General features: G+C 36.7%; 4 protein-coding genes and 1 long non-coding RNA gene across 5 annotated transcripts; all 5 read left to right on the plus strand.

The window, feature by feature from the left end:
- The first annotated feature begins 2287 nt into the window (after nt 1–2287).
- Nucleotides 2288–4185, plus strand: LOC144546219 (UDP-glycosyltransferase 73C6-like). The gene is made up of 2 exons (XM_078294764.1): nt 2288–2560; nt 2796–4185. The coding sequence occupies exons 1-2, from the start codon at nt 2350–2352 to the stop codon at nt 4052–4054; spliced, it is 1470 nt and encodes a 489-aa protein (XP_078150890.1). The 5' UTR covers nt 2288–2349; the 3' UTR covers nt 4055–4185.
- Nucleotides 4186–11375: 7190 nt separating this feature from the next.
- On the plus strand, nt 11376–15398 carry LOC144548293 (uncharacterized). The gene has a single exon (XM_078296976.1). The coding sequence runs from the start codon at nt 11376–11378 to the stop codon at nt 15396–15398; it is 4023 nt and encodes a 1340-aa protein (XP_078153102.1).
- A 226-nt stretch (nt 15399–15624) lies between these two features.
- On the plus strand, nt 15625–17481 carry LOC144546208 (UDP-glycosyltransferase 73C4-like). Its single transcript, XM_078294737.1, has 2 exons — nt 15625–15910; nt 16137–17481. Exons 1-2 carry the CDS (start codon nt 15700–15702, stop codon nt 17408–17410), a joined length of 1485 nt encoding a protein of 494 aa, XP_078150863.1. The 5' UTR covers nt 15625–15699; the 3' UTR covers nt 17411–17481.
- Nucleotides 17482–18369: 888 nt separating this feature from the next.
- LOC144546254 (uncharacterized) lies at nt 18370–24968 on the plus strand. Its single transcript, XR_013508731.1, has 2 exons — nt 18370–18414; nt 24877–24968. It is a non-coding gene; the product is annotated as an uncharacterized LOC144546254 (long non-coding RNA).
- Nucleotides 22687–24840, plus strand: LOC144546213 (UDP-glycosyltransferase 73C6-like). Its single transcript, XM_078294751.1, has 2 exons — nt 22687–22979; nt 23453–24840. The coding sequence occupies exons 1-2, from the start codon at nt 22769–22771 to the stop codon at nt 24721–24723; spliced, it is 1482 nt and encodes a 493-aa protein (XP_078150877.1). The 5' UTR covers nt 22687–22768; the 3' UTR covers nt 24724–24840.
- Nucleotides 24969–24992: the final 24 nt, after the last annotated feature.

Raw genomic sequence — 24992 nt, forward strand, 5'->3', positions numbered from 1 at the left:
TCATTTTTGCGATTTTAAAATCCAAACAGACGATCCGAACCATTCAACATAATCTTTATATTAAAATGTGCTTGGAGACCAAATTTGACATTTTTTGGATTTTTTTTAATATTTATTAAGATGTGTACAAAATGAGGAGGGTTAAAATGCACCCTCCCTTTTGTGCTCCTAACATGTACCCTCCCCTTATATCTTCATTTTTAAAGTTCAAATAGTCGATTCGAACCTTTCAACCTGTTCTTCATATTAAAATGTGCATAGAGACCAAATTTTACATTTTTTGAAAATTTTTTACTATTTTTCAAAATTTTTGAAAATCATCACTTTGCTGAATTTTTTTTATTATTGTATAGTTTAATCACAAATTCTGAAAAAATAGTAAAAAATTTCCAAAAAATATAAAATTTGGTCTCCAAGCACATTTTAATATGAAGAACACGTTGGAAAATTCGAATCGACTATTTAAACTTTGAAAACGAAGATATGAAGGGAGGGTGCACGTTAGGAGCACAAAAGGGAGGGTGCATTTTAACCCTCCTCGTACAAAATTGTTGTTTTCAGGCAATTTTGGACCATTGAAAAATAACAATTTTAAAAAATTCTAAATAAATAGTAATAAATTTCCAAAAAATGTAAAATTTGTTTTCCAAGTACATTTTAATATGGACATCATGTTGAACGGTTCGAATCGACTATTTGAATTTTGAAATTGCAAAAATGACTTATAAAAATATGGTGTAAAGATGTGTCACCGTAAAATGGTGTAATTGGATCCCTCAAACTATATTTTAAACCTTGAATAATTTGACAATATATATATAAATAGTTAACATTTTTTTTTTTTTAAAATCAGTTTTTTTTTTCTGGATAATTGTCCAAAATTCGTTAAATCGTTTTTATTTAAAATATAATGTCAGAGGATCCAAAATCCGGTTCAAGCTAGTGTTTAATCGTCTGCTTTTGAAAAGTTTGTCCAGGTAAATTCACCATTTGTTAGTAAAGTTCGCAAAAAGCAAATAATTTCCAAATTTTGATTTTATAAATAACACAGTAAAGAGGAGGGTTCAAATGCACCCAAAGTTTTGTGCACCCAAATGCACCCTATTCTTTTTCTCCGTTTTCATAGTCTGAATAGTAAATCCGAACCGTTAGATGCGATCTATATATTAAGATGTGCTTGGAGACCAAATTTTACATTTTTTGGAATTTTTTTACTATTTATTAAGCCGCTTTGAAAATCGCTGATCCAATGGTCCAGAAAATGTAAAATCAGCGATTTTCAAAGTGGCTTAATAAATAGTAAAAAAATTCAAAAAAATCTAAAATTTGGTCTCCAATCACATCTTAATATATAGATCGCATCTAACGGTTCGGATTGACTATCCGGACTTTGAAAACGGAGAAAAAAGATTTGAAAGATAGAGTACATTTGGGTGCACAAAAATTTGGGTGCATTTGAACCCTCCTCCACAGTAAATTAACCTTAAAAGTAATCTGATCTGCACATCAGCACACATACCTAGCAAGTTACCAGCAAGCCATTTTATGACTTAACATCATGAATTAAATAACGTTAATTTGTGGATTTGTACATCAGTAAATCTGCCAGCTAGGTCAGATATAGCCCTTATTTCCAAAGAGAACTAGAAAATATCTTGTCAAATACAATGACTTAATTGTCACGTAAAAGATAAGTCAGAACTGTCATGCGCATACAATTCAATGCCTTAATGTGCTCATATCTCAGCATATTCACGAAATTTTTATTAATAGAAAATTAATTAAATAAATATCTAAAATGAACAATGCTTTTGCATTTTTTGAGATATAGCAAAAACGTGATATTTAAGTACGTCATCTGACCGTTATAAACTATCACGGTCAGAATTAACACTAATCATCGCACTTCTTAAAAAAAAAAAAAAAATTCTTGGCCCAGAATTCAAATCCAGTGCAATACCTGACTGTGTAGAATGAAATCTGAGTTTGTCCATTTTAATATGAATCACGGCGAGGAATTTTTTTTTTTTAAGTGCGATTATTAGTGTTAATTCTAGCTCTAATAGTCTATAACGGCCAGAGGACCTGATTAACTATCACGTTTTTCCTATATCTCGAAAAAACACAAAAGCATTCTCTAATCTCGATATTTAATTATTATATTTTCTATTAATAAAAATTTCGGCAGCATATTCACCAGTTTCCTTCCAACTTAAATAAAAAGTGTATCCGATGAAATATCTTCTCATATAATTATCCTATGCCCAGTATATATATATAGGACCAATAGGTTGTCAAAACTTAACAACTTAAAATCCAAACAAGCCTACAAAAATTTTCTGATATATAATGGAAATCAGTACCAATTTTCTTTCCAAATCTAAACCCCAAATTCCACACTTTTTAATACTTCCATGGTTAGCCTCAGGCCACTTGATCCCCGCAACCGACATAGCCCGTCTCCTAGCCGAGCACAATGCATCAGTTACAATCTTAACAACTCCAGTTAATGCCGCTCGCATCAAACCAACGATTGACCGGTTCAATGCTACCTCTGCAGGTTAGCATACATATACATATAGTTGTTCTTTTACTCCGTTTCCTTTTTCTCCGGGCGGTGGGTGGACGCATGAGCATTTTTTTTTTTTTTTAATATTTTGGCATTTGTTTTAATTTGTTTTATTTTTTCAACTGTGGGGTGGGGTTGTAGTCTTGTAGATGCTTATATGAATTATATACCATATGACTTGATGATAATTGATGTATGATATATCATGTATTTGCAACATTTACAGGTGACATCTCACTGGTTTCGCTTAACTTCCCTGCTACCGAGTTCGGCCTTCCGGAAGGCTGTGAAAATATTGACCTGCTCCCCTCATTTCCTCTTGTGTACAACTTCTACAACGCTACGAAGCTATTTGGTCAACAAGTAGCCAGATACATTCATGAACAGGTCCCACATGTCAGCTGTATAATCGGGGGGATGGGCTATGTGTGGGTACCTGACATGGCACGCAAGCTAGGAGTTCCATGTTTCATCTTTCATGGTTTTGGATCCTTTGCTCTGTGTTGTTGGGAAATCCTACACAAAACCAAGGCACATGAAATCCCTGATTCCGATGCCGAGTTGTTCAATATACCAGGCTTGCCATTTGAATTCAAGATAGCCAGAAAAGAACTCCCCATGCATTTCCAACAATCTGGTAAAGAGATAGCTGAAGAAATAAGAAACTCTGAGGTAACCGTCGATGGAATATTGGTGAATAGTTTCGAGCAGCTCGAAACGGGTTATGCAGGTTTATTGCAAAAAAATTCAGGTAAAAAAGTTTTCACAATTGGTCCGGTATCCCTTTGTAACACAACAAGATTGGATATGGAGGAGAGAGGAAACAAGTCGACGGTTGATAGTGATCAGTGCATAGAATGGCTTAATTCTAAGAAATCTAACTCTGTAGTCTATGTTTGTTTCGGTAGCACGGGCAACTTTGCACCTAAACAATTTAAAGAACTTGGCCTTGGATTATTGGCATCACCATGGCCATCTGTTTGGGTGATTAACAGCATAGAGAAATTGCCAGATGAAATGTTAATCTGGCTGCGTGAAAATTTTGAAGAGAAAAGTAGTTCGAAAATTTTGTTGATCAAAGGTTGGGCCCCACAAATTGCAATACTATCACACCCTTCCGTCGGAGGATTTGTGACACACTGCGGATGGAATTCTACATTGGAGAGTGTTGCTGCCGGTGTACCCATCGTGGCATGGCCGTTGTATTCAGAACAATTTTTAAATGTGAAATTGATTGTGGATGTGCTTAAGATCGGTGTTAGTGTCGGGGTGGGAGAGGCGATGGCATGGAGAGGAGAGAATGAAGACGATGCAAGGGTAAAGAAAGAGGATGTAGTGAGAGCAATTGAGAAATTGATGAATGGAGATGAGGAGAGAAGAAGGGTTTCTGAGTTGAAGGAGAAGGCAAAGCAGGCTCTGGAGAAAGGTGGTTCTTCTTTCCTGAACTTAGAGAACTTGATACAGTTTGGGGCACCAACTATTTGATATAATGGGATCTATACTGTTCTTTTTCCTGCTATAGAAGTATATATAGATGTAATCTTTTAATAGGATACTATTATGTAATTCTGCAAACTAAAATGGATTGTATTGCTTTTCTTTTTTGCTTAATAAAATCTAATTCTGCAAACTAAAAGGCATTTGATCAACTGGTCTTGAAAGAAACATGAATATTGAACTGCATATGCGTCTGAGGTTAACTACTTATCATTAGTTCAAATTAATTATTTCTAAATTTATACATAAAGCACTTAATTCCTCCATTAAGTCAACTAAATAGTCACTAAAACGGGAATCTTCTCTGAAGGAAAAAAAAAACTGTATCAAGCTCTACAAATTCAAATAAGAAGTGTATTTCTGGTACTAGCTTACCTCTCTGCTTCAACTTCCTTACACTTTGATTCTCATTGTCTCCATTGATTAACTTCATCAGTGAGCTTTGTAAATTTCTCACATACAGAAAGCTCTGTAATTGGTAATGAATTAAAAATTTAGATATTCAGAATCCAAGTTTTGAAAAATAAAAAAGGTGGACCAGCTTTTTCTATTTTTAATTACCTTTTCTGACCCAACATAAGAATAAGATCATGAGATAAAGAGAAGGATGGAAGATTTTATTTCAGCCCAATTCAGCAGAGTATTATTTTTCCATTCCCCAAAGGCCTCTCTTTTTCTCTCTCCGCTTTTAATTGGGTTCTCTATTTTTCGGCTTCAGCCCACCTGCTTCATAGATGCTAATTTGTGACGCTGATAAAAATTTATATTGTGGAATTTCATATCGTCAATTAGAAGTTAAATAAGCTTTACTCGGAAGTAATCAATCCAATATTGTTTTTGTAGTACGATGTCTGTCATCTTATATTTTGATTTTTTTTTAATTAAATTTTACAATTTGATTTGCTGCCAAATGAACCGTTATTTATTTACTAAGCATCTTCTATCGCGTCTCCATACGTCATTATTGAATTTGTGTGCTCTTTTATAGTAAGTAATGTAGGGTAATGATTTTAACATAGTAGTTTTATTTCATGCAGCACAAGAATCATATGCAGGGGCAGAACTAGAAAACTTTAATGAGGGGCTAAAAATTAAAATATAAAAATATGGCTAGTGGAAATTGAATCCAAGCTTTTCCAAATACTACATAAGTTCTTACCATTAAACTAAAGTTAACATGTGATCATTTATAAGGGAGCTGGACTATATAAAATTTTTCAAAAAAATAAAATTTAATTAAATCTTAGTATATATAATTAATATTTTAAAATCATAGGTGTGGCTTAGCCACCTTTTGATTGGCTTAAGATCCGCCTCTAGGGCTGCAAACGAATCGAATCGAACCGAACTTATCCCAGTTTGAGTTTGTTTTGAATTAATTTTGAATCGATTTTTTTACGAATTCAAATTTGAATCTTTTACGAACTTTTTTACGATAAGAAAGAGTGATCATAGTCTTCGAAAGCGAGAGGTGAAAGTCATCTAGGATTTTAGAACTGAGAGCGAGGGTTACAACTTACGAGTTATGACTTATGATTAGGCGGCCTTATGTTTTAACTTTTAAGTCATCAACGAACACAAGTCATCAACGAACACAAGTCATCAGCGGAAATCAACGGTTCACGCTACTTTGAATTTCGAACTATAATATTTTGCGAACCTATTTCGAACGAACTAGGTAGAATTTGAATTTGGTTTGAATTAATTTCGAACTATTTCGAATCGAATTTTTTACAAACTTTTTTGAATCAAACTCGAATCGAATCACGAACTACGAATTTTTTGTGCAGCCCTATCCGCCCCTATATGCAGCTCTATTTTATTTCTATAGTCTGTGCTGCATGAAGTAAAAATATCTCTGTTAAAGTGGGCCTTAACAAAGTAACGACGCCTTATTGCCTTTAGCATGTGAGCGGTTGGGTCATTATAATTGGTTTTCCCTTTATTTGTTTTAATGCATTTTACAAATTGAACTCCAAAATATTAATCATACTTGGTAACTTTTGCAGCTTAAAATGTGGCAAATCATATTAATTCATAATATCTTTTTCGGTATATAGCATTGAAATAGTGTAAAACAATGTTATCAGAACCGGACCGGATATTGACCCGATAAAGCTTCGGGTTAATGGTTCATTGGTCGAACCAGTGGGTTAATCGGTTCAACCGCTGGTTTTTTTAGTAGTTATATATTGAGTCTACTTCAATTTGAATCTTAAAATGTGAACATTGTATCAATTTATTTTTTTACAGAGATTTTTTTTTTTTTTATGTAGGCCTTTAAAGAGTCAATAATTAGAAAAAGAAAACATAGAAGTTTACATAGTTACAACCATAAGATATCCAATGTGTAACTTAAAAAAAAAGAAAAATTAGAAAAGATGGGTTTTGTGTGAACTCAACCTCTCCTCGTCATTTGAACTCTTCCATTCGTACTAGGTCACTCCTCCCCCACACCTTCCCTTTCAATTAGTGCTTAGCTTGAAATAAATAAATTCGTGCTTGGATAGCTCTCAGTGTAGTTGCTCGCCTGAACGTTCTCTGAGGTACGATTTCAATTACACTAGGAGGTTGAAACTCGAGCACGAAATCAAGATCTTGCCTAGTACGAGTGAAGGATTACTCCCTTCAGAAGAGCAGGGACCATCAAATATTCTCAGGAAGCAGTTCAGTTGGGAGATCGGGGAAGAGGAAGGGAAACAAAGAACAAATATGTTGGAAACCCGGTTCTCCTTTTTCTAAATGGTTGCTGGTTTTGTGATAAAACCTATGTTACTCGGATACGTTGGATTAGCAGGCGTATCCGATACGGGCACGATACGGCACCGATACGTATCGGATACGCCAGCTCCAGCTGGCGTATCGACTTACGTGGCGTATCTCTACTCAGCAGATACGGTCATCGATACGTGTTGACACAGCACCGATACGCCACAGCTGAACCGGATACGCTGCAGGATACGGGAAAAGTGCACCAGAACCAAACTCGTGGACCGCGCATGCACCGGTCGACCTATGAACCGCGATACACCAAGAGCTAAAAATCACTTTTTTTGCTCCATGCGGGAATCGAACGCGCCCCTTCTATGGGGTACCAACAATCATTACCACTGCTACGACTCCGGGTTGTTGTTAGAAACCAGTTAGTATAATATTTAACATTACTTCTTTATTGTATATTCTCCCATCCGAGATTTTTGAAATTTAATAAAGTATTAAATTAATAATAAAATAAAAATAATATATTTAATAGGCGTATCGTATCCGGAATTTTTTAAAATTACCGTATCGCCGTATCCGTATCGTATCCGATACGATACCCGTATCCGTATCCATGCAACATTGGATAAAACCGATAAAAAACCGGGTTTGAACCGGTTCAATTACATAAACGATCTCTTTTAAGAACCAAACCGGAACTAGGTCCGGGTCCGCTTTTTTCGGTTGAACCGCCCGGTCCGGTCCGGTTTTAATAACACTGGTGTAAAATGTAAAATTACGACGTTGTAGCTAGCATACAGAATTGGAATTAAATTGATTTATCGTACAATAATTAATACGTAATAGCTAACAAGACATTCAAGTCTCACCGAATTTTTTATTAATACCGCTGTAAAGAAAAAAAAATTATGAGGAATTCGAAAAATATCAAGGCAGCAAATTCAATTTGCGGCTTCATTCTTAGGGAACCGCAAATTAAATTGGAGGCTCTCCAAAAACTCAAAAATGCATTGTAATATATTGATATTTAGTTTTTTGGAGGGTACTCTAATTCAATCTACGACGGCCTAAGAATGAGACTGCAAATTGAATTGAAGACCCTGGTAGTTTTTGAATTTCCCAATTTCAATAGTGTTTTGGTTAATAAGCTCCAGTTAGATTAATTTGTACAGTCCAATTCTATATTAGAAGATGCATGTGTTGACTTTTGATCTAATGCAATCATTCCATTAAAATCAAGAGGTTCATAACACTAATAAAAAAAAATCAAAATATATATTGATATCTTTATAAGAGTTGTGTTATATATAGGCGCTTTGCTAAGCAAAGATGCGTGATGCTGTTGCTACTTCAGCACCAAATTTAATTCTCAAAATACAAATGGTTATCTAATCTACAATTTAGATGTGTCGATCAATTTTCATAGTGAAATCTTGTAGGAAATCAAAATTCATACTAAAACAAAAAAACTTGTAAATTATTCGAATAATATGGAAAAACAATTAATTCGCATATCTCCTTTCTTTTTCTTTTTAAAAAAAAAAAAAGCATATATGACAACTGTTGTCATGGTAATTAATTCGCATATCATTCGTAAAAATTTAAGACATACGTTACTATCTATGTTACTCGGATACTTTAATATAGGTTCCGTACCCATAAGAATATCGATACGCCTGCGATACGACACCGATACGTATAGGTTGACTCGCTGGGATACAACTCTGACACGCCTGATACGGCTAAAATACGCTGCACCAGCAAGATGCGCTCTACAATTTCAATGCGTGCACCGTTCGCATACACAATACACCAGCAATCCTACGATCCACCATACACCGCGCATACACCATGTTAATATAAAACAATTTCTTAATCGAACTTTGGATCTGTGGAATACCCTTCATAAGCATTGACCACTGCAATCCTTCATATTTGATGTCATATTCTAAGTAGCGCTAATATATGATTGATACTTGTACTGCGGTATTGTAGAATTTTTGAATTTATATAAGTGATGAATTAATAATAAAAATTAAAATTAAAAATAGACGTATCATATCCTTGATTTTTGAAATGATTACCGTATCGCCGTATTCATATCGTATCTGATACGATACCTGTACCCGTATCCATGCAACAAAGAAAATATTTTGCAAAGTCCAATACGACGTATTCTTAATAAAATTGCATAATAACAATTTTAGATACAAATCAGTTAAAAAAAATAACTTTTTAAAAGAAAAATATCCGACCTAAAAATTATATTTTAACATTGAATAGCTTGAAAATATATAGACAAATAACATTTTTTTAAATAAAATCAGTCTTTTTTCTGGATAATTGTCCAAAATTCGATAAATCTTTTTTATTAAAAAAAATAATGTCAGAGGAAATATCCAGAATCAGGTTTAAGCTAGCGTTAATCGTCTGCTTTTGAAAAGTTTATCATTCGGTGAGGCGCTAAAAACAAATAATTTTCAAAATTATAAATTCTTGCAAAAGAGAAGTAATAAAGAAAATTACTTGTTATGTATACGTCATGGATTACGTAACGTTGTAAATTTGTGCATCAGCAAACCTGCCAGCTAGATCAGGTATCGAAAGATAATTAGAAAATCTCGCAAAAGAGAAGTCAAAAGTCAGAACTTTGGGCGATTAGTAAATCTAAAGAGAGGTTCTCTGGGCGATTATGAAAGAACTTTGAGGCGAATATGGAACTCTGTTCCCTACCACCACTTCCCCTTCCTCCTTCTCTACTTTCTAGTCTTCCTAATGCTCATTCCTTGGTCCAGGTGGGCACGATAACCATTCTATATTCAGCAGTGGTTGGCTCTATCCCCACTGTTTTATTGTCTCCGTCTGGTGTGCCAGTAGCTACCCCCTGTTCCAAGCTGGTGCCAAGAGAGAGTAGTTGTTGGAACTATGGTGTTACAGACCATTGCAGCAGTTACCTTAGTCCCTCTTATGACTCTGCCTTTTGTTGCGTGACAAGGCCTGAATTCAACAGTGCTTGGTCCACCGATTGGTACCAAGCGCCGGTACCAGGAGCACAGACCAGGTCAATAAGGCAAGAATCTATTCTCAAGGTTGGAATTGATCCATATACAGGGATGTCTCCTGATTCTAAGCAAGTTGCTGCTTTTACACATCTCAAAATTGATGTCTCACAGAAAAAGAAGAAATTTGTGCATTATTCCCCTTCTGTTTCAGGAGAACATGGAAATCATGTGGGTCCCACTGTAAAATCTTGCTCTATCTTTCCTGGGGAAAAGACAAACCGTGTTTTAGAAGGTGGGGATTTTGAAAAAGATAATAATCACGGATTACAAGGAAATTATGAGAAAGCAAGAAATAGTTATTCCCAGCCTCTATCAAAAGATTTTGCACCCAAGTCCAAAAATTGTAGGAATTCAGTTTTAGGCCCTCACCCGTCCACAAGTCAATTTCATAAAAAAATTGTTGTTGATCAAAACTCTCCTGCTCTCTGTAACCATCCTAAGCTGAGAAAACACATTAAAAAACACATAGATAGGAGGAGGATGTCAAATCTTACTGAAGAAGATGAGGCCTTTATTCAACAATTTGTGGGGCTAAGTACAGAGGATGCAGTTGGGAAGGAGGTAGTAATTCCGTCAAAAGCGACCTCAAGTACGAATTGGAGCTTGTGTCTCTTGGCTCGTATTATAACTGATAAGACGGTTTTTGACAGCCCGTTTGCTAAAGCAATGGTCACTGCATGGGGGGCGGACCCAGCAACTACAATGAGGCAAGTGGTGAAAAATTGTTACCTTGTGGAATTCAGTAGTAAAGAGGACCTGCTAACAGCACAGTTGGGAGGACCATGGACATATAGGGGAGACATTGTGGCTTTGCGAGAGGTAGCTTCTGAGCATGAATTGAATCCGTCACATGTGGAAGAGGCGGCGGTGTGGGTACTTCTCCTAAATTTACCAGTGAACGCTTTTAATGATGAGGGGTTGATCTTGATAGGCAAAGATGTGGGGAAACCGGTATCAGGGCCGGTTAAAGGCTTTGTAAATGGCAAGAGGTTTGTTAAATTTAAAATTCTTATTCCAGTTGGAGAACCGGTAAAAGATAGGGTCACGGTGACGCACCCAACTCTTGGCCAACTCATTGTTTACTGCTCGTACGAAAAGGTGTCTAGAATTTGCACTTTTTGTGGTCTTTTGGGACATGAGAAGGAAGGTTGTAAGGACCTTGCACGGCTGTCTTTGCTGGCCCAAAAGCCGGGTCAGGAGGAGAGATTTAAGGCTGCTAGAATTTTAGAGCCGAAGAAAGGTGAGTGGATTCTCAATCCAGCTCTTGCCCCTGGTCTGAAGTTTAATAGGGCCTCTAGAGGTAATAGAGCTACACCAAGTGTATCAGCAACACAAACTGGGTATAAAAGAAATTTTGATGGCGCACTACATGGTAACAGAGACAACAATTTTACCTCTAGTTCAGTTCTGAATGAGCAACAGGTGCTAGGGGATGATGGTTTAGTTAATGTGAGTGTGGAGGATAATTACTCTGTCTTGATGAAAAGGCTTAAGCCGGCGGGGCCTCACGCGCCGGCACCCCATATATGAGTATTTTGTCGTGGAACTGTCGGGGAAGCGGAGGCACGACAGTAGCCACGTTAAGCCGTTACCTTCGTTGTACAAAGGCGCAAATTGCTTTTATCTCAGAAACTAGGTGTAATCTGGTGAAGGCGAACAAAAGAATTTTAGAGCTTCCTTTGTGCAATGCGATTGTGGTTTCATCGGTTGGGAAGTCGGGTGGTCTATGGCTGGTTTGGGGAGAGGATGTTAATATTTTCTTGGTTGAAAAGAATAGAAATATGATAGTTGCAAAAGTGGTAGAGAAGGGTACTTTAGAAGAGTGGATGTTGATTGGAGTGTATGGAGACCCTACGAGGGTAGGTAACCCTTCAATCTGGAATGATCTCTACTCTCACGTGTCTCAATGTAGTGTTCCGATTTGTTTGATAGGGGACTTTAATGCAATAGTCTCGGTTTCAGAAAAATGGGGAGGAGTTGACGGTTTATCGTGTCCGAATCGAGCTTTTAGGGCTTGGATCCATCATGCGGGTCTCATTGATCTTGGACATAGCGGACCGGCTTATACGTGGTCTAATAAAAAGGCCGGGCAGGATAATGTGTCGGAGAGATTGGATCGGGCACTTGGCAGTTTGGCTTGGACAATGAAATACCCGGATTCGCTAGTGTTTCACTTGCCTAGATTCCAAAGTGATCATTTGCCGATACTGCTTTGTACTAAGCCTTCTAAAAAGAGAAGAAAGCCAGGTTTTAAATGTGAGAATTGGTGGGGATTAAGAGAGGATTTCAAGGGAATTTGTTCTAAAGCCGTGCATATGGCAGAGTCTAGTTGGGGGGCTGTGGCTTTCTCATTTCAAAAGGAGGTGAAACAGTGGGTTAGGAAAATTAAAACTCCTGACGTCATGTTGAATGAGTGTGAGATAAAAATGCATAAATTAAATTCCTTACCGCCGGATCAAGTCAAACCAGGAGAGGAAAATGAGGTGCAAAAGCAACATGAGAGGTGTCTTCTCATGCAAGAGTTCTATTGGCATCAAAGATCTCGTTTAAAGTGGGCGCTTTATGGTGACAACAATACAAAATTTTTTCATGCTTCGGCGGTAACAAGGAAGAGACGCAATACAATTAATTCACTCATATCCGACCAAGGCACGTGGATAACTGAGGAAAAGCTAATCCGTTCGCTATTTGTTTCTCATTTCAGGTCCATTTATACAAAGGGTACTCGTGAGAATGTCAGAACAGTGTATGGTGCTGATTTGCTCAACTCTTTGCCTCTCATTCCAGCAGCTGCACAACAATTCCTTGTGGCTGATCCTACTGATCAAGAAATATACTCGGCTCTGATGTCTTTAGGGCCTAATAAATCCCCCGGGCCCGATGGATTTAATGCAAAGGTGTTGCAGGAGAATTGGGAAGTGTTCGGTCCAGTTGTGTTGAAGGAGGTAAAATCTTTCTTTATTTCGGGTGTAATGCCAAATCAAGTGGCAAGGTCAAGCTTAGTATTGATTCCAAAAATTGAGGAACCGAAGGAGGTTGGTCATTTCAGACCAATTTCAGTTTGCAATGTGATGTACAAGATAATTTCTAAGTTATTAAGCTCGAGGCTTAAGCCGCTTATTGGTAATTGCATCTCGTATGCACAATCTGCATTTGTGCCGGGTAGAGATATCTCGGATAATGTCATTTTGTTAAGGGAGGTTTTGCATTCTTTTCGTTCAAAAAATTATCATAGAAAAGGCTTTTGTTTAAAGGTGGATTTATCGAAGGCTTTTGATCGAATGGATTGGGATTATTTGGAAATGATTATGCCTCTGTATGGCTTTCCTCCAAAATTAGTGATGTGGATTATGGGCTGTGTTCGATCGGCTGAGTTCTCGGTGGTTTTGAATGGTGTTGGTGACGGGTTTTTTAAGCCCCAATGCGGGTTGAGGCAAGGGTGTGCACTTTCTCCATATTTATTTATCCTAGGCATGGATTTGTTGTGTAGGTCACTTGGGAATTTGGCAACAGTAGGCTTGCTTAAAGGAGTACAAATTGCTCCTCAAGCAGCTGTCTTGACATCTTGCGTCTATGCCGATGACCTGCTGATTTTTGGTGAAGCAGATTGTGTGGAAGCTGAAATTATCAAGCAAGAGTTAAACCGGTTTTCATTGGTATCGGGGCAGCAGGTTGGGCCTCAAAAAAGTAGTATTTGGTACAGCCATTGCACTCCAAATGAAATAAGAATTCAGATTTCGAGCATGCTGGAGGTCAATGATAATAATGAGGCAATTAAATACTTAGGGGCTCCTGTGGAAACAACTCGGGCTTCCTATGATTTTTTGATTGAAAAAGTGTCTTCTAGATTGCAAGCATGGAAGGGGCGCACTTTGTCACATGCAGGCCGGGTTGTCCTGATAAAATCAGTGTTGCAAGCTTTGCCGGTTTATTTTATGTCAACGGATAGGTTGCCCGAATCGGTTATAAAGCAAATTACAAGTTTGATTAGACGGTTCTTTTGGGGTGCGATGGATAAAGATAGATTTCTATCTTATGTTGCTTGGCATAAGATTGAACTTCCTGTGGAGTTTGGAGGTCTGGCAATTAGAAACCTATCCAAAATGAATGAGGCCTTAATAATGAAACTGTTGTGGAAATTTGCGTCGGGAAATAACGCACTGTGGGTTGGCATTGTCCGTGCTAAATACCTACCGAGATCAGAGTTGTGGATTGCGAAAAGAACTTACAACTGTACTTCCTGCTGGAGAGCAATTATGGCGGCAAGAGAAAGCCTGTTTCCGAAATTAATTTGGAGTTTAGGGGATGGAAGAAGGTGTAGTGCGCTGATGCAGCCATGGTTTGAAGGTGCCGTGATTAACTCCGAGCGAACAGCGGCTGAAAGAAAGCTTTGCGTCAGGGACTTGGTGGTGGAGGAGACCGGTACATGGAACGTGGATCTTTTGATTCAGTTCTACGGTCATCAAAACTGCTTGTACATACTGACGAATGTGAAACCGCCAAGGGAAGGGGCATGTGAGGACCGCCTTATTTTCTCTGACTCAACAACTGGAGCATTTTCAGTAAAGAAGGCTTTCAAGCATATCTCTCAAATAAATCAGGGGGTACAAGGTAACTTGGTTTGGAAGTTGGTTTGGAGGAAAGGTTCTATTTTGCCTAGAATAAGAATTTTTCTTTGGAAGCTCATGCATGGGGCTTTGCCGCTGGCAAAAATTATAGCAACTAGAACTTCAAGAGGGGAACCAACATGCGTGGTTTGTAATCAAGGGGATGAAGATGTGCTGCACATGCTGTTCTGGTGCCCTTTTGCAAGAGCCTGCTGGCTGCTTGGACCTTTAGCACTACGCACAGAAGGTTTACCTCATGATATCTCATCAATTTTTGCATGGTTCTATGAAAACTCATCGGAGGAGGCATGGACAACTATGGCAAACACTGCGTGGGCTATTTGGAGATGCCGAAATGAGAAGGTTTATGGGGGCAAAGTTCCAACTTTTGAAAGGTTTGTGGATATCACGAACTCAATAAGCAGAGAGACTAGAATAGCGGCTTCAGCTCATGTTAAAAAGGGGGTTCGGGCAGAGAATGTTAATGTGCAAGAGGGTGGTATAGCTACTGTTTATAGGTGCATGGTTGATGGATCATGGAAGCCACCATGGAGGGGGGGTATTGGCTTTGTGCTTGAGAAGGATGGTGAGCTAAAAGGCTACAGGGCAGCTCCTTGTACGGCATGCTGTCCATTGCAAGCGGAAGCGGTAGCCTTAAAGGAAGCAGTCTTGTTTGTTAAAAGGATGGGGCTTCAATCTTGCACTTTTTTCACAGATAATCAGACTCTAGCTCAGGCATGCACGGCTCAACAACCTCCCCTAGATGTTGATTGGAGAGCATATAAAGAGATACATGAAATTTGGGGATTGCTAAAGGAGAATGAATTTGAGTGTACACATATTGGTCGAAGCCACAATGTGATGGCTGACTATTTAGCCAAGGGGGGTAGTGCACTGGAAGAGGGTTATACTGGATACATGTATCCTACTTTTAAGTTTTGAGCAATTGGTTTAGGCAGGTTAAGCTACGATATCTTTGTAACCTGATGTAAGTGATTTTGAGTAAAGTAATAAAGGCCTACGGGCATGAATGTTTGCAAAAAAAAAAAAGTCAGAACTGTCAACGCATACAATTCAATGCCTTAATTATGTGCTCATATTCATCAGTTTCCTTCCAACTTAATTAAAAAGTATTTCTTCTCATATAATTATCCTATGCCCAGTATATATATAGCAGCAATAGCCTGCCATTACTCACCAAGTTAAAACCAAACAACTCTACAAAAAAAGTTTCTGATATATAATGGAAATCAGTAACAATTATCTTCCCAAAGCTAAACCCCCAATTCCACACTTTTTAATACTTCCATGGTTAGCCCCAGGCCACATGATCCCTGCAACCGACATAGCCCGTCTCCTAGCCGAGCACAATGCATCAGTTACAATCTTAACAACTCCAGTTAATGCCGCTCGCATCAAACCAACGATTGACCGGTTCAATGCTGCCTCTGCAGGTTAGTGTGTGTATAGTTGTTCTTTTACTCCATTTCCTTTTTCTCCGTGGGGTGGGGCGGCGGAATCCGTACCACCCCATTATTTTAACTTGGCACGAATCTTAAAGCACACCCCCTAAAATCTCAATAGGCACGGATTGAGTTTGGCCCTTTCAGACCATTCTTATATCATATGACTTTGATCATTATTGATCTATAATATATCATGTATTTGCTACATTTACAGGTGACATCTCACTGGTTTCGCTTAACTTCCCTGCTACCGAGTTCGGCCTTCCGGAAGGCTGCGAAAATGTTGACCTGATCCCCTCAATGTCCCTTATATTCAACTTCTTCAATGCTACGAAGCTCTTTGGTCAACAAGTAGACAGATACATTCATGAACAGGTCCCACATGTCAGCTGCATAATCAGTGGGATGGGCTATGTGTGGGCAGCTGATGTGGCACGCAAGCTAGGAGTTCCATGTTTCATCTTCCATGGTTATGGATCCTTTGCTTTGTATTGTTGTGAAATCCTACACAAAACCAAGGCACATGAAATCCCTGATTCCGCTGCAGAGCTATTCAATTTACCAGGCTTGCCATTCGAGTTCAAGATAGCGAGAAAGGAACTCCCCATGCATTTCCAACAAGCTAAAGAAATGAGCCTGAAGAATGAGATGGCTGAAGAAATGAGAAATTATGAGGTAACCGTCGATGGAGTATTGGTGAATAGTTTTGAGCAGCTCGAACCGGGTTATGCAGGTTTACTGCAAAAAAATTCAGGTAAAAAAGTTTTCACAATTGGCCCGGTATCCCTTTGTAACACAACAAGATTGGATATGGAGGAGAGAGGAAACAAGTCGACCGTCGATAGTGATCGGTGCATAGAATGGCTTAATTCTAAGAAATCTAACTCTGTAGTATATGTATGTTTCGGTAGCACAGGCAGCTTTGCACCTAAACAGTTTAAAGAACTTGGCCTTGGATTATTGGCATCACCATGGCCATCTGTTTGGGTGATTAACGGCGTAGAGAAATTGCCAAATGAGACGTTAATCTGGCTGCGTGAAAACTTTGAAGAGAAAAATAGTTCGAAAAGTTTGCTGATCAAAGGTTGGGCCCCACAAATTGCAATACTATCACACCCTGCGGTCGGAGGATTTGTGACACACTGCGGATGGAATTCTACATTGGAGAGTGTTGCTGCTGGTGTACCAGTCGTGGCATGGCCGTTGTATGGGGAGCAATTTTTAAATGTGAAATTGATTGTGGATGTGCTTAAGATCGGTGTTAGTGTTGGGGTGGGAGAGGCGATGGCATGGAGAGGAGAGAATGAAGATGAAGTTAGGGTAAAGAAAGAGGATGTAGTGAGAGCAATTGAGAAATTGATGAATGGAGAGGAGGAGAGAGGAAGGGTTGCTGAGTTGAAGGAAAAGGCAAAGCTGGCTTTGGAGAAAGGTGGTTCTTCTTTCTTGAATTTGGACAGCTTGGTACAGTTTGTGGCACCAACTATTTGATATAATTGGATCATGCACTGTTATTTTTTCCTGCTATAAAAGTATAGATGTAATCTTTTAAAAGGATATTATTATGGGGAGATGATATGAGTACCCGTACTCTCATCCCCCCGTTGTACTCCCAATTTTATTTGTTCAATCTTGTCCACATTTTTCATAATCTATAAGAAATTTTGCGAATCTAAAATCACGAACGTCTTCTACATAATTTTATCTTTCAAATGAGATCCATGATGACATACTTTCGGGTTCGTCATAATACAAGTATTTATACCTCGTCATTTAAGTATTTATACCTAGTATTTTTCACATATGACACTGCTGACATTTAAAAGTATTAATATCAAGTATTATAAGTATTTATATCTATGCACTGAAGTATTTATACCTATGTGGTCAACTATTTTTGTTAGAGAAAAGTTGACGCAGGGACGATTAGGAAAATGTGATGCGGAGATGCGGGGTCCACGATTGGGGATAAATACTTACAAGTATAGGTATAAATACTTGTATGATGCGGTATAAATACTTGCACAATGAGGTATAAATACTTGTGTGACGATGAATCCGAAAGTACGTCATCATGGATCTCATTTGAAAGATAAAATTGCGTAGAATACATTCGTGATTTTAGATTCGCAAAATTCCTTATAGAACGTGAGAAATGTGGAAAATATTGAAAAAAAAAAAAAAAAAAACCCACCTCTAAAAATGTGTATGATTCTTCTCTCCCATGTAGTTTGAGTGGTCCCTCCATATAGTTATATCAAGTTAGACATGCAAGTATTAATATCTTAATTTGCAAGTATTAATTTATTATCTTCGAAGTATTTATACTAGTGTTTTGAATAAATTAGTTTGTTAAGTTAGTTTATGGGAAGTTAAAATATGTTTAAGAGATGGGGGTACTGGAGTGTGGGGATTGAAATAATTATTCATTATTATGTGGGGAAGCTAGATTATTTGATTTTCTAAATTCTAGTAAATAATAGTGGTGTAAATGTGTAATTAACTAACCAAGATATCCTGTTCTATAGTAACTGTAATTAATTATTTCAAATTAATTATTTGTCATTAGTTCAAATTAATTATTCCAAAAATTATAAAATTTGATCTACAAATACATTTTCATATGAAGATCTTGTTGAATGGTTCAGATCGATTACTTGGACTTTAAAATTAAAAATATCGATCCATAATACGGATCAATATGCACTATACATAGTCCTGCAGCCTCACCCTTTTAATCTCTCTCTCCCTTGCTCTTTCTTTTTTTAATTTCTCATTTGGTTAGAGAAATTTTTACTCTGTTTCTCCATTTTAACAGGAAGATAAAAATCCAAAAGAAAAAAGTCTGTCATCAGAAGTTAGAGGATTTAGGTAGATATCTTTATACATAAAGCATTTCCTCCAATATTAAGTCAACTAAATAGTCACTAAAACGGGAATCTTCTCTGAAGGAAAAAAACAAACAGTATCAAGCTCTACAAATTCAAATAAGAAGTGTATTTCTGGTACTAGTTTACCTCTCTGCTTCAACTTCCTTACACTTTGATTGTCATTGTCTCCAGTGATTAACTTCATCAATGAGCTTTGTAAATTTCTCACATACAGAAAGCTCTGTAAATGGCAATGAATTAAAAATTTAGATATTCAGAATCCAAGTTCCTTACACTTTTTTTTCTGACCCAACAAACAACAGATGAGATCATAAGAAAAACAGGAGGATGGGAGATCTTATTTCAGCCCAATTCTGCATAGTATTATTTTTCCATTGCCCCTCTAAATTTTGAGTTTTAGCGGTGATCTATTGGTTCCGACTTTATCTTTCTCTAAAAAAAATTTTGCCCCCCTTTGAATGTTTGATTTATAATTTGATTTAAATTTAGTGTTAAAATCAAAATAAATTTATTGAATTATAATTGATAATTAGAATTATAAGGTAGAATATCATAAATTACAAGTTAGATTATTGGAAAGTATAAGTCAAAGTATTGTTTTTTATCGAGTCTCCAATTAGTTAATGGATTTAAACCCTATTAATTATTTAAATCCAATTCAATAATTTTTGTCCTTGACGAAAATCGTGGATCTGTCCCTGCTAATTTGTGACGCTGATAAAAATTTATACTGTGGAATTTTATATCGTCAATCAGAAGTTAAATAAGCTTTACTCGGAACATATCAACCCAATATTGTTTTTGTAGTACAATGTCTATCATTTTATATTTTGATTTTTTTTAATTAAATTTTACAATTTGATTTGCTGTCAAATGAACCGTTATTTATTTACTAAGCATCTTCTATCGGCTCTCCATACGTCATTATTGAATTTGTGTGTTCTTTTATAGTAAAAGATTAGCATGTAAGAAATGTAGGGTAATGATTTCAACAGATAAGTTTTGATTTCATGCAGCACATGAATCATATGCACCTCTGTTTTTATTTCTATAATCTATGCTGCATGAAGTAAAAGTAGCTCTGTTAAAATCTACACCCTCTGTGGGAGGAAAATCTGCATGTAACCGAGTATTGCGAACTTAGAAGATCCAGGGGGCAATTGTTGCAATGTTATATTTTTGTCACTAAAATGTGTTTTGCTTAATAAACTCCAGTTGATTAATTTGTATCGTCCAATTCTATATTAGAAGATGCATGTGTTGACATTTGATCTAATGCAATAATTCCATTAAAGTTTGGTATTAATTAATATTTTGTTTGGTCAGTTAACACTTAACACAAGTTCCAAGGCGGATTAGGTGCAAATTAAACAGAAACGACATGCTATTGCATTATTTGATTATCACATGAAAATAGTTAAATTTCTAAAAAATTAAGAATGAAACAACTTTCTTCTTGTCTCTATGTGGCAGCGGTTGATGCAACAATTAGACAATAATATAAACATAAAAAAAGACGCCTTATCACAAGATGGATTAAGCTCGAATATGCAATTATATGCGAATAATTTTCAAATATATGTTTATCAACTATTGCACCACCAAATAATCATCAAAGTCGGTTGTTTGAGAATTATTCGATGTACATTTTTTTTTCTTTTAGAGGAGGGAACCACTTACACCTTTTTATGGTGACACTGAATTACATTCTATATTTTCAAAATCTAAATAGTCGATCCAAATCGTTCAACATGATGTATATGTTAAAATGTGCTTGCAGATCAAATTTTACATTTTTTTTTATTTTTTTACTATTTATTAAGATGGGTACAAAAATTCAATGGTCAAAATATAGCGATTTTGTTAAATACTTAATAAATAGTAAAAAAATTCCAAAAAATAGAAAATTTGATCTCCAAGCACATTTTAATATATTCATTATATTGAACGGGTTGGATCGACTATTTGAATTTTGAAAACTTTAAACATCGAGAGTGTAATTTGGTGTCACAAAAAAAATGTAATTGGATCCCTCCTCTAATAAAAAAATATGAGTGAGTCTATGGTACTATGCATATTACGATTTGGCTTGTAATACGGCTCAATATTCGACTTTTTAAAATCCTAACGGTCGATCCGAACCGTTCATCTTGTTCTCCATATTAATATGTGTTTGGAGACCAAATTTTACATTTTTTGAAAAAAATTTACTATTTTTTTAGATTTATTGAAAATCACTGTTTTTGGATGGTCCAGAATTTTCAGATCAAGTGATTTTCTAAATATCTAAAATAATAGTAAAAAAATTTTAAAAAATGTAAAATTTGGTCTCCAAACACATATTAATATGAAGAACAAGATGAACGGTTCGGATCGACCATTAGGATTTTGAAAACTCAAATATTGAGCCGTAGCATGAACCAACCCGTGATATGCATAGTACCATAGACTCACTCAAAAAATATATATCAAAATATTGATATCTTTATAAGAGCTGTGTTATAGGCGCTTTTGCTAAGCAAAATGCGTGTTGCTACTTCAGCTCCAAATTTTTTAATTCTCAAAATACAAATGCTTAGCTAGTCCACATTTTAGATGTGTCGATCGATTTTCATACTGAAATCTTGTAGGAAATCAAAATTTATACTAAAAAAAATAAAACTTGTAAATTCTTCGAATAATATGGAAAAACAATTAATTCGCAATTTTTTTTTCTTTCTGAAAAAACATATATGACAACGGCTGTCATGGTAATTAATTCGCATATCATTCGTAAAATTTGTGAGAAATTCGTTACAAGCTTTTCAAAACTATTTAACAGCATTAGGCAGATATGGGGGTTGATAAATCATGATATATATGTACTTTTATAAAATCTTACTTTTATATTGTTTTACAAAGTCCAAGTACGTTTTTATTCTTAATAAAATTGCATAATAACAATTTTACATACAAATCATTTAAAAAAAAAAACTTTTTAAAAGAAAAATATCAAACCTAAAAATTATATTTTAACCTTGAGTAGCTTGAGTAGCTTGAAAATATATAGACAAATAACATTTTTAAAAATAAAATCAGTCTTTTTTCTGAATAATTGTCCAAAATTCGATAAATATTTTTTATTAAAAAAATAATGTCAAAGGATCCAAAATCCGGTTTAAGCCAGTGTTTATAAAACCGAATCTCTTGTTCCCAGTGGATAGAAAATTCATACTCCTAAAGTCACTGACATATGGGTCTGAAGTGGATTTTGACATTAAATGTTGGATATAATTTTGTTTCAGATTCATTTTGGATCCACTTCTCAGTGACTTTAAAAACAGAAATTTTTTGTCCACAGAAGGCAGGTGATCCGGTTCCATTGTTTAATGGTCTGCTTTTGAAAAGATTGTCCAGGTAAATTCACCATTTGTTTGTAAAGTTCGCAAAAGTCATTTAATTTACGTCATCTTTAATTATCATTCGGTGAGGCGCTAAAAGCAAATAATTTACAAATTTAGTTATTATAAATAACACAGTAAATTAAGCTTAAAAAATAATCTGAGCTGCACATCAGCACACATACCTAGTTACCAGTAAACCATTTTCGAGATGAAAAATTCTTTAGACCCCTATATAAAAGATTAAAAATTCTTCCAAAAGAAAAGTAAAAAAAATTTACTTGTTATGTATACGTCATGGATTACGTAACATTGTAAATTTGTGCATCAGCAAACCTGCCAGCTAGGTCAGGTATCATTAGAGAATTATAAAATCTCGCAAAAGAGAATTAGTCAAAAGTCAGGACTATGAACGCATATAATATAATGCCTTGTGTCACTATGTGCTCATATTCATCACTTTACTTTTTATCCGATAAAATTTCTTCTAGCCCAGTATATATATATATATAGGAGCAATAGCCTGCCATCACTCACCAAGTTAAAATCCGAACAAGTCTACAAAATATTTTCTGGTAATGGAAATCAGTAACAATTATCTTCCCAAAGCTAAACCCCCAATTCCACACTTTCTAATACTTCCATGGTTAGCCCCAGGCCACATGATCCCCGCAACCGACATAGCCCGTCTCCTAGCCGAGCACAATGCATCAGTTACAATCTTAACAACTCCAGTTAATGCCGCTCGCATCAAACCAACGATTGACCGGTTCAATGCTGTCTCTGCAGGTTAGTGTGTGTGAATATATATATAGTTGTTCTTTTACTCCGTTTCCTTTTGCTCCGGGGTGTGTGTGTGGGTGGGGGTGGGGTGGGGGGATCCGTATCACCTCAGTACCTGAGGTGCAAGTGATAAATCCAACCATTCTTTTAACTTGGCACAAATCTTAAAGCACACCCCCTACAATCTCAATAGTCATCGGTTTGAGTTTGGCCGGGCTGGAATTAATCTGGGGCGTCCATTTTTTTTAAATTGCACTCATGTACCTGGGTGGACACGGACTCGGGGGGAGGGAGCAGGGGCCTGAGAGGGGGATGCGTGAGCATTTTTTTTTTCCCATTTTAATTTTGGCATTTGTTTTTCTTTCTTTTTTTCTACTGTGGGGTGGGGTAGTAGATGCTCATAAGAATTATGTACCTTATGACTCGATGATTATTGATCTATAATATATCATGTATTTGGCTATTTGCTACATTTACAGGTGACATCTCACTGGTTTTGCTTAACTTCCCTGCTACCGAGTTCGGCCTTCCAGAAGGCTGCGAAAATGTTGACCTGCTCCCCTCAATGTCCCTTATGTTCAACTTCTTCAATGCTGCAAAGCTCTTTGGTCAACAAGTAGAGAGATACATTCATGAACGAGTCCCACATATCAGCTGCATAATCAGTGGGATGGCCCACGTGTGGGCAGCTGATGTGGCACGCAAGCTAGGAGTTCCATGTTTCATCTTCCATGGTTATGGATCCTTTGCTCTGTATTGTTGTGAAATCCTACTCAAAACCAAGGCACATGAAATCCCTGATTCCGCTGCAGAGCTATTCAATTTACCAGGCTTGCCATTCGAGTTCAAGATAGCGAGAAAGGAACTCCCCATGCAAGTCCAACAATCCAAGAAGGATAATAATAAAGAGATGGCTGAAGAAATGAGAAATTATGCGGTAACCGTTGATGGAGTATTGGTGAATAGTTTTGAGCAGCTCGAACCAGGTTATTCAGGTTTACTGCAAAAAAATTCAGGTAAAAAAGTTTTCACAATTGGCCCGGTATCCCTTTGTAACACAACAAGATTGGATATGGAGGAAAGAGGAAACAAGCCGTCAGTTGATAATGATCGGTGCATAGAATGGCTTAATTCTAAGAAATCTAACTCTGTAATCTATGTTTGTTTCGGTAGCACGGGCAGCTTTGCACCTAAACAATTTAAAGAACTTGGCCTTGGATTATTGGCATCACCATGGCCATCTGTTTGGGTGATTAACGGCGTAGAGAAATTGCCAGAAGAGACGTTAATCTGGCTGCGTGAAAATTTCGAAGAGAAAAATAGTTCAAAAAGTTTGCTGATCAAAGGTTGGGCCCCACAAATTGCAATACTATCACACCCTGCGGTCGGAGGATTTGTGACACATTGTGGATGGAATTCTACATTGGAGAGTGTTGCTGCTGGTGTACCAGTTGTGGCATGGCCGTTGTATGGGGAGCAATTTTTAAATGTGAAATTGATTGTGGATGTGCTTAAGATCGGTGTTAGTGTCAGGGTGGGAGAGGCGATGGCATGGAGAGGAGAGAATGAAGATGAAGTTAGGATAAAGAAAGAGGACGTTGTTAGAGCAATTGAGAAATTGATGAATGGAGAGGAGGAGAGAAGAAGGGTTGCTGAGTTGAAGGAAAAGGCAAAGCTGGCTTTGGAGAAAGGGGGTTCTTCTTTCCAGAACTTAGAGAACTTGATACAGTTTGTAGCACCAACTATTTGATATAATGGGATCTGTACTGTTCTTTTTCCTGCTATAGAAGTATAGATGTTATCATGTCATCATTTAAAAGGATACTATTATGTGGGAAAGCTAGATTATATTACTTTTAAAGATTTGTTACATAAAGTCTAGTAAATGATATGGTGTAATTAGCTCACCAAGAGATCCTGTTCAGTAGTGACTGTAAACTAAATTGATTGTATTTTTTTTTTTTTTTTTTGCATAATAAAATCTAATTTTGCAAAGGCATTTGGCCGACTGGTCTTGAA

Source organism: Carex rostrata, chromosome 2 (genome assembly GCF_964058835.1).
Source record: "Carex rostrata chromosome 2, lpCarRost1.2, whole genome shotgun sequence".
In the NCBI taxonomy this organism is placed as follows: Eukaryota; Viridiplantae; Streptophyta; class Magnoliopsida; order Poales; family Cyperaceae; genus Carex; species Carex rostrata.

What these genes read in the sequence shown, in the direction of transcription:
- LOC144546219 (XM_078294764.1), top strand. Translation starts at nt 2,350, where the DNA reads ATGGAAATCAGTACCAATTTTCTTTCCAAATCTAAACCCCAAATTCCA. An exon ending in GTTCAATGCTACCTCTGCAG is followed by an intron (nt 2,561 to 2,795) that starts GTTAGCATACAT and finishes CAACATTTACAG; the next exon opens with GTGACATCTCACTGGTTTCG.
- LOC144548293 (XM_078296976.1), top strand. Translation starts at nt 11,376, where the DNA reads ATGAGTATTTTGTCGTGGAACTGTCGGGGAAGCGGAGGCACGACAGTA.
- LOC144546208 (XM_078294737.1), top strand. Translation starts at nt 15,700, where the DNA reads ATGGAAATCAGTAACAATTATCTTCCCAAAGCTAAACCCCCAATTCCA. An exon ending in GTTCAATGCTGCCTCTGCAG is followed by an intron (nt 15,911 to 16,136) that starts GTTAGTGTGTGT and finishes CTACATTTACAG; the next exon opens with GTGACATCTCACTGGTTTCG.
- LOC144546213 (XM_078294751.1), top strand. Translation starts at nt 22,769, where the DNA reads ATGGAAATCAGTAACAATTATCTTCCCAAAGCTAAACCCCCAATTCCA. An exon ending in GTTCAATGCTGTCTCTGCAG is followed by an intron (nt 22,980 to 23,452) that starts GTTAGTGTGTGT and finishes CTACATTTACAG; the next exon opens with GTGACATCTCACTGGTTTTG.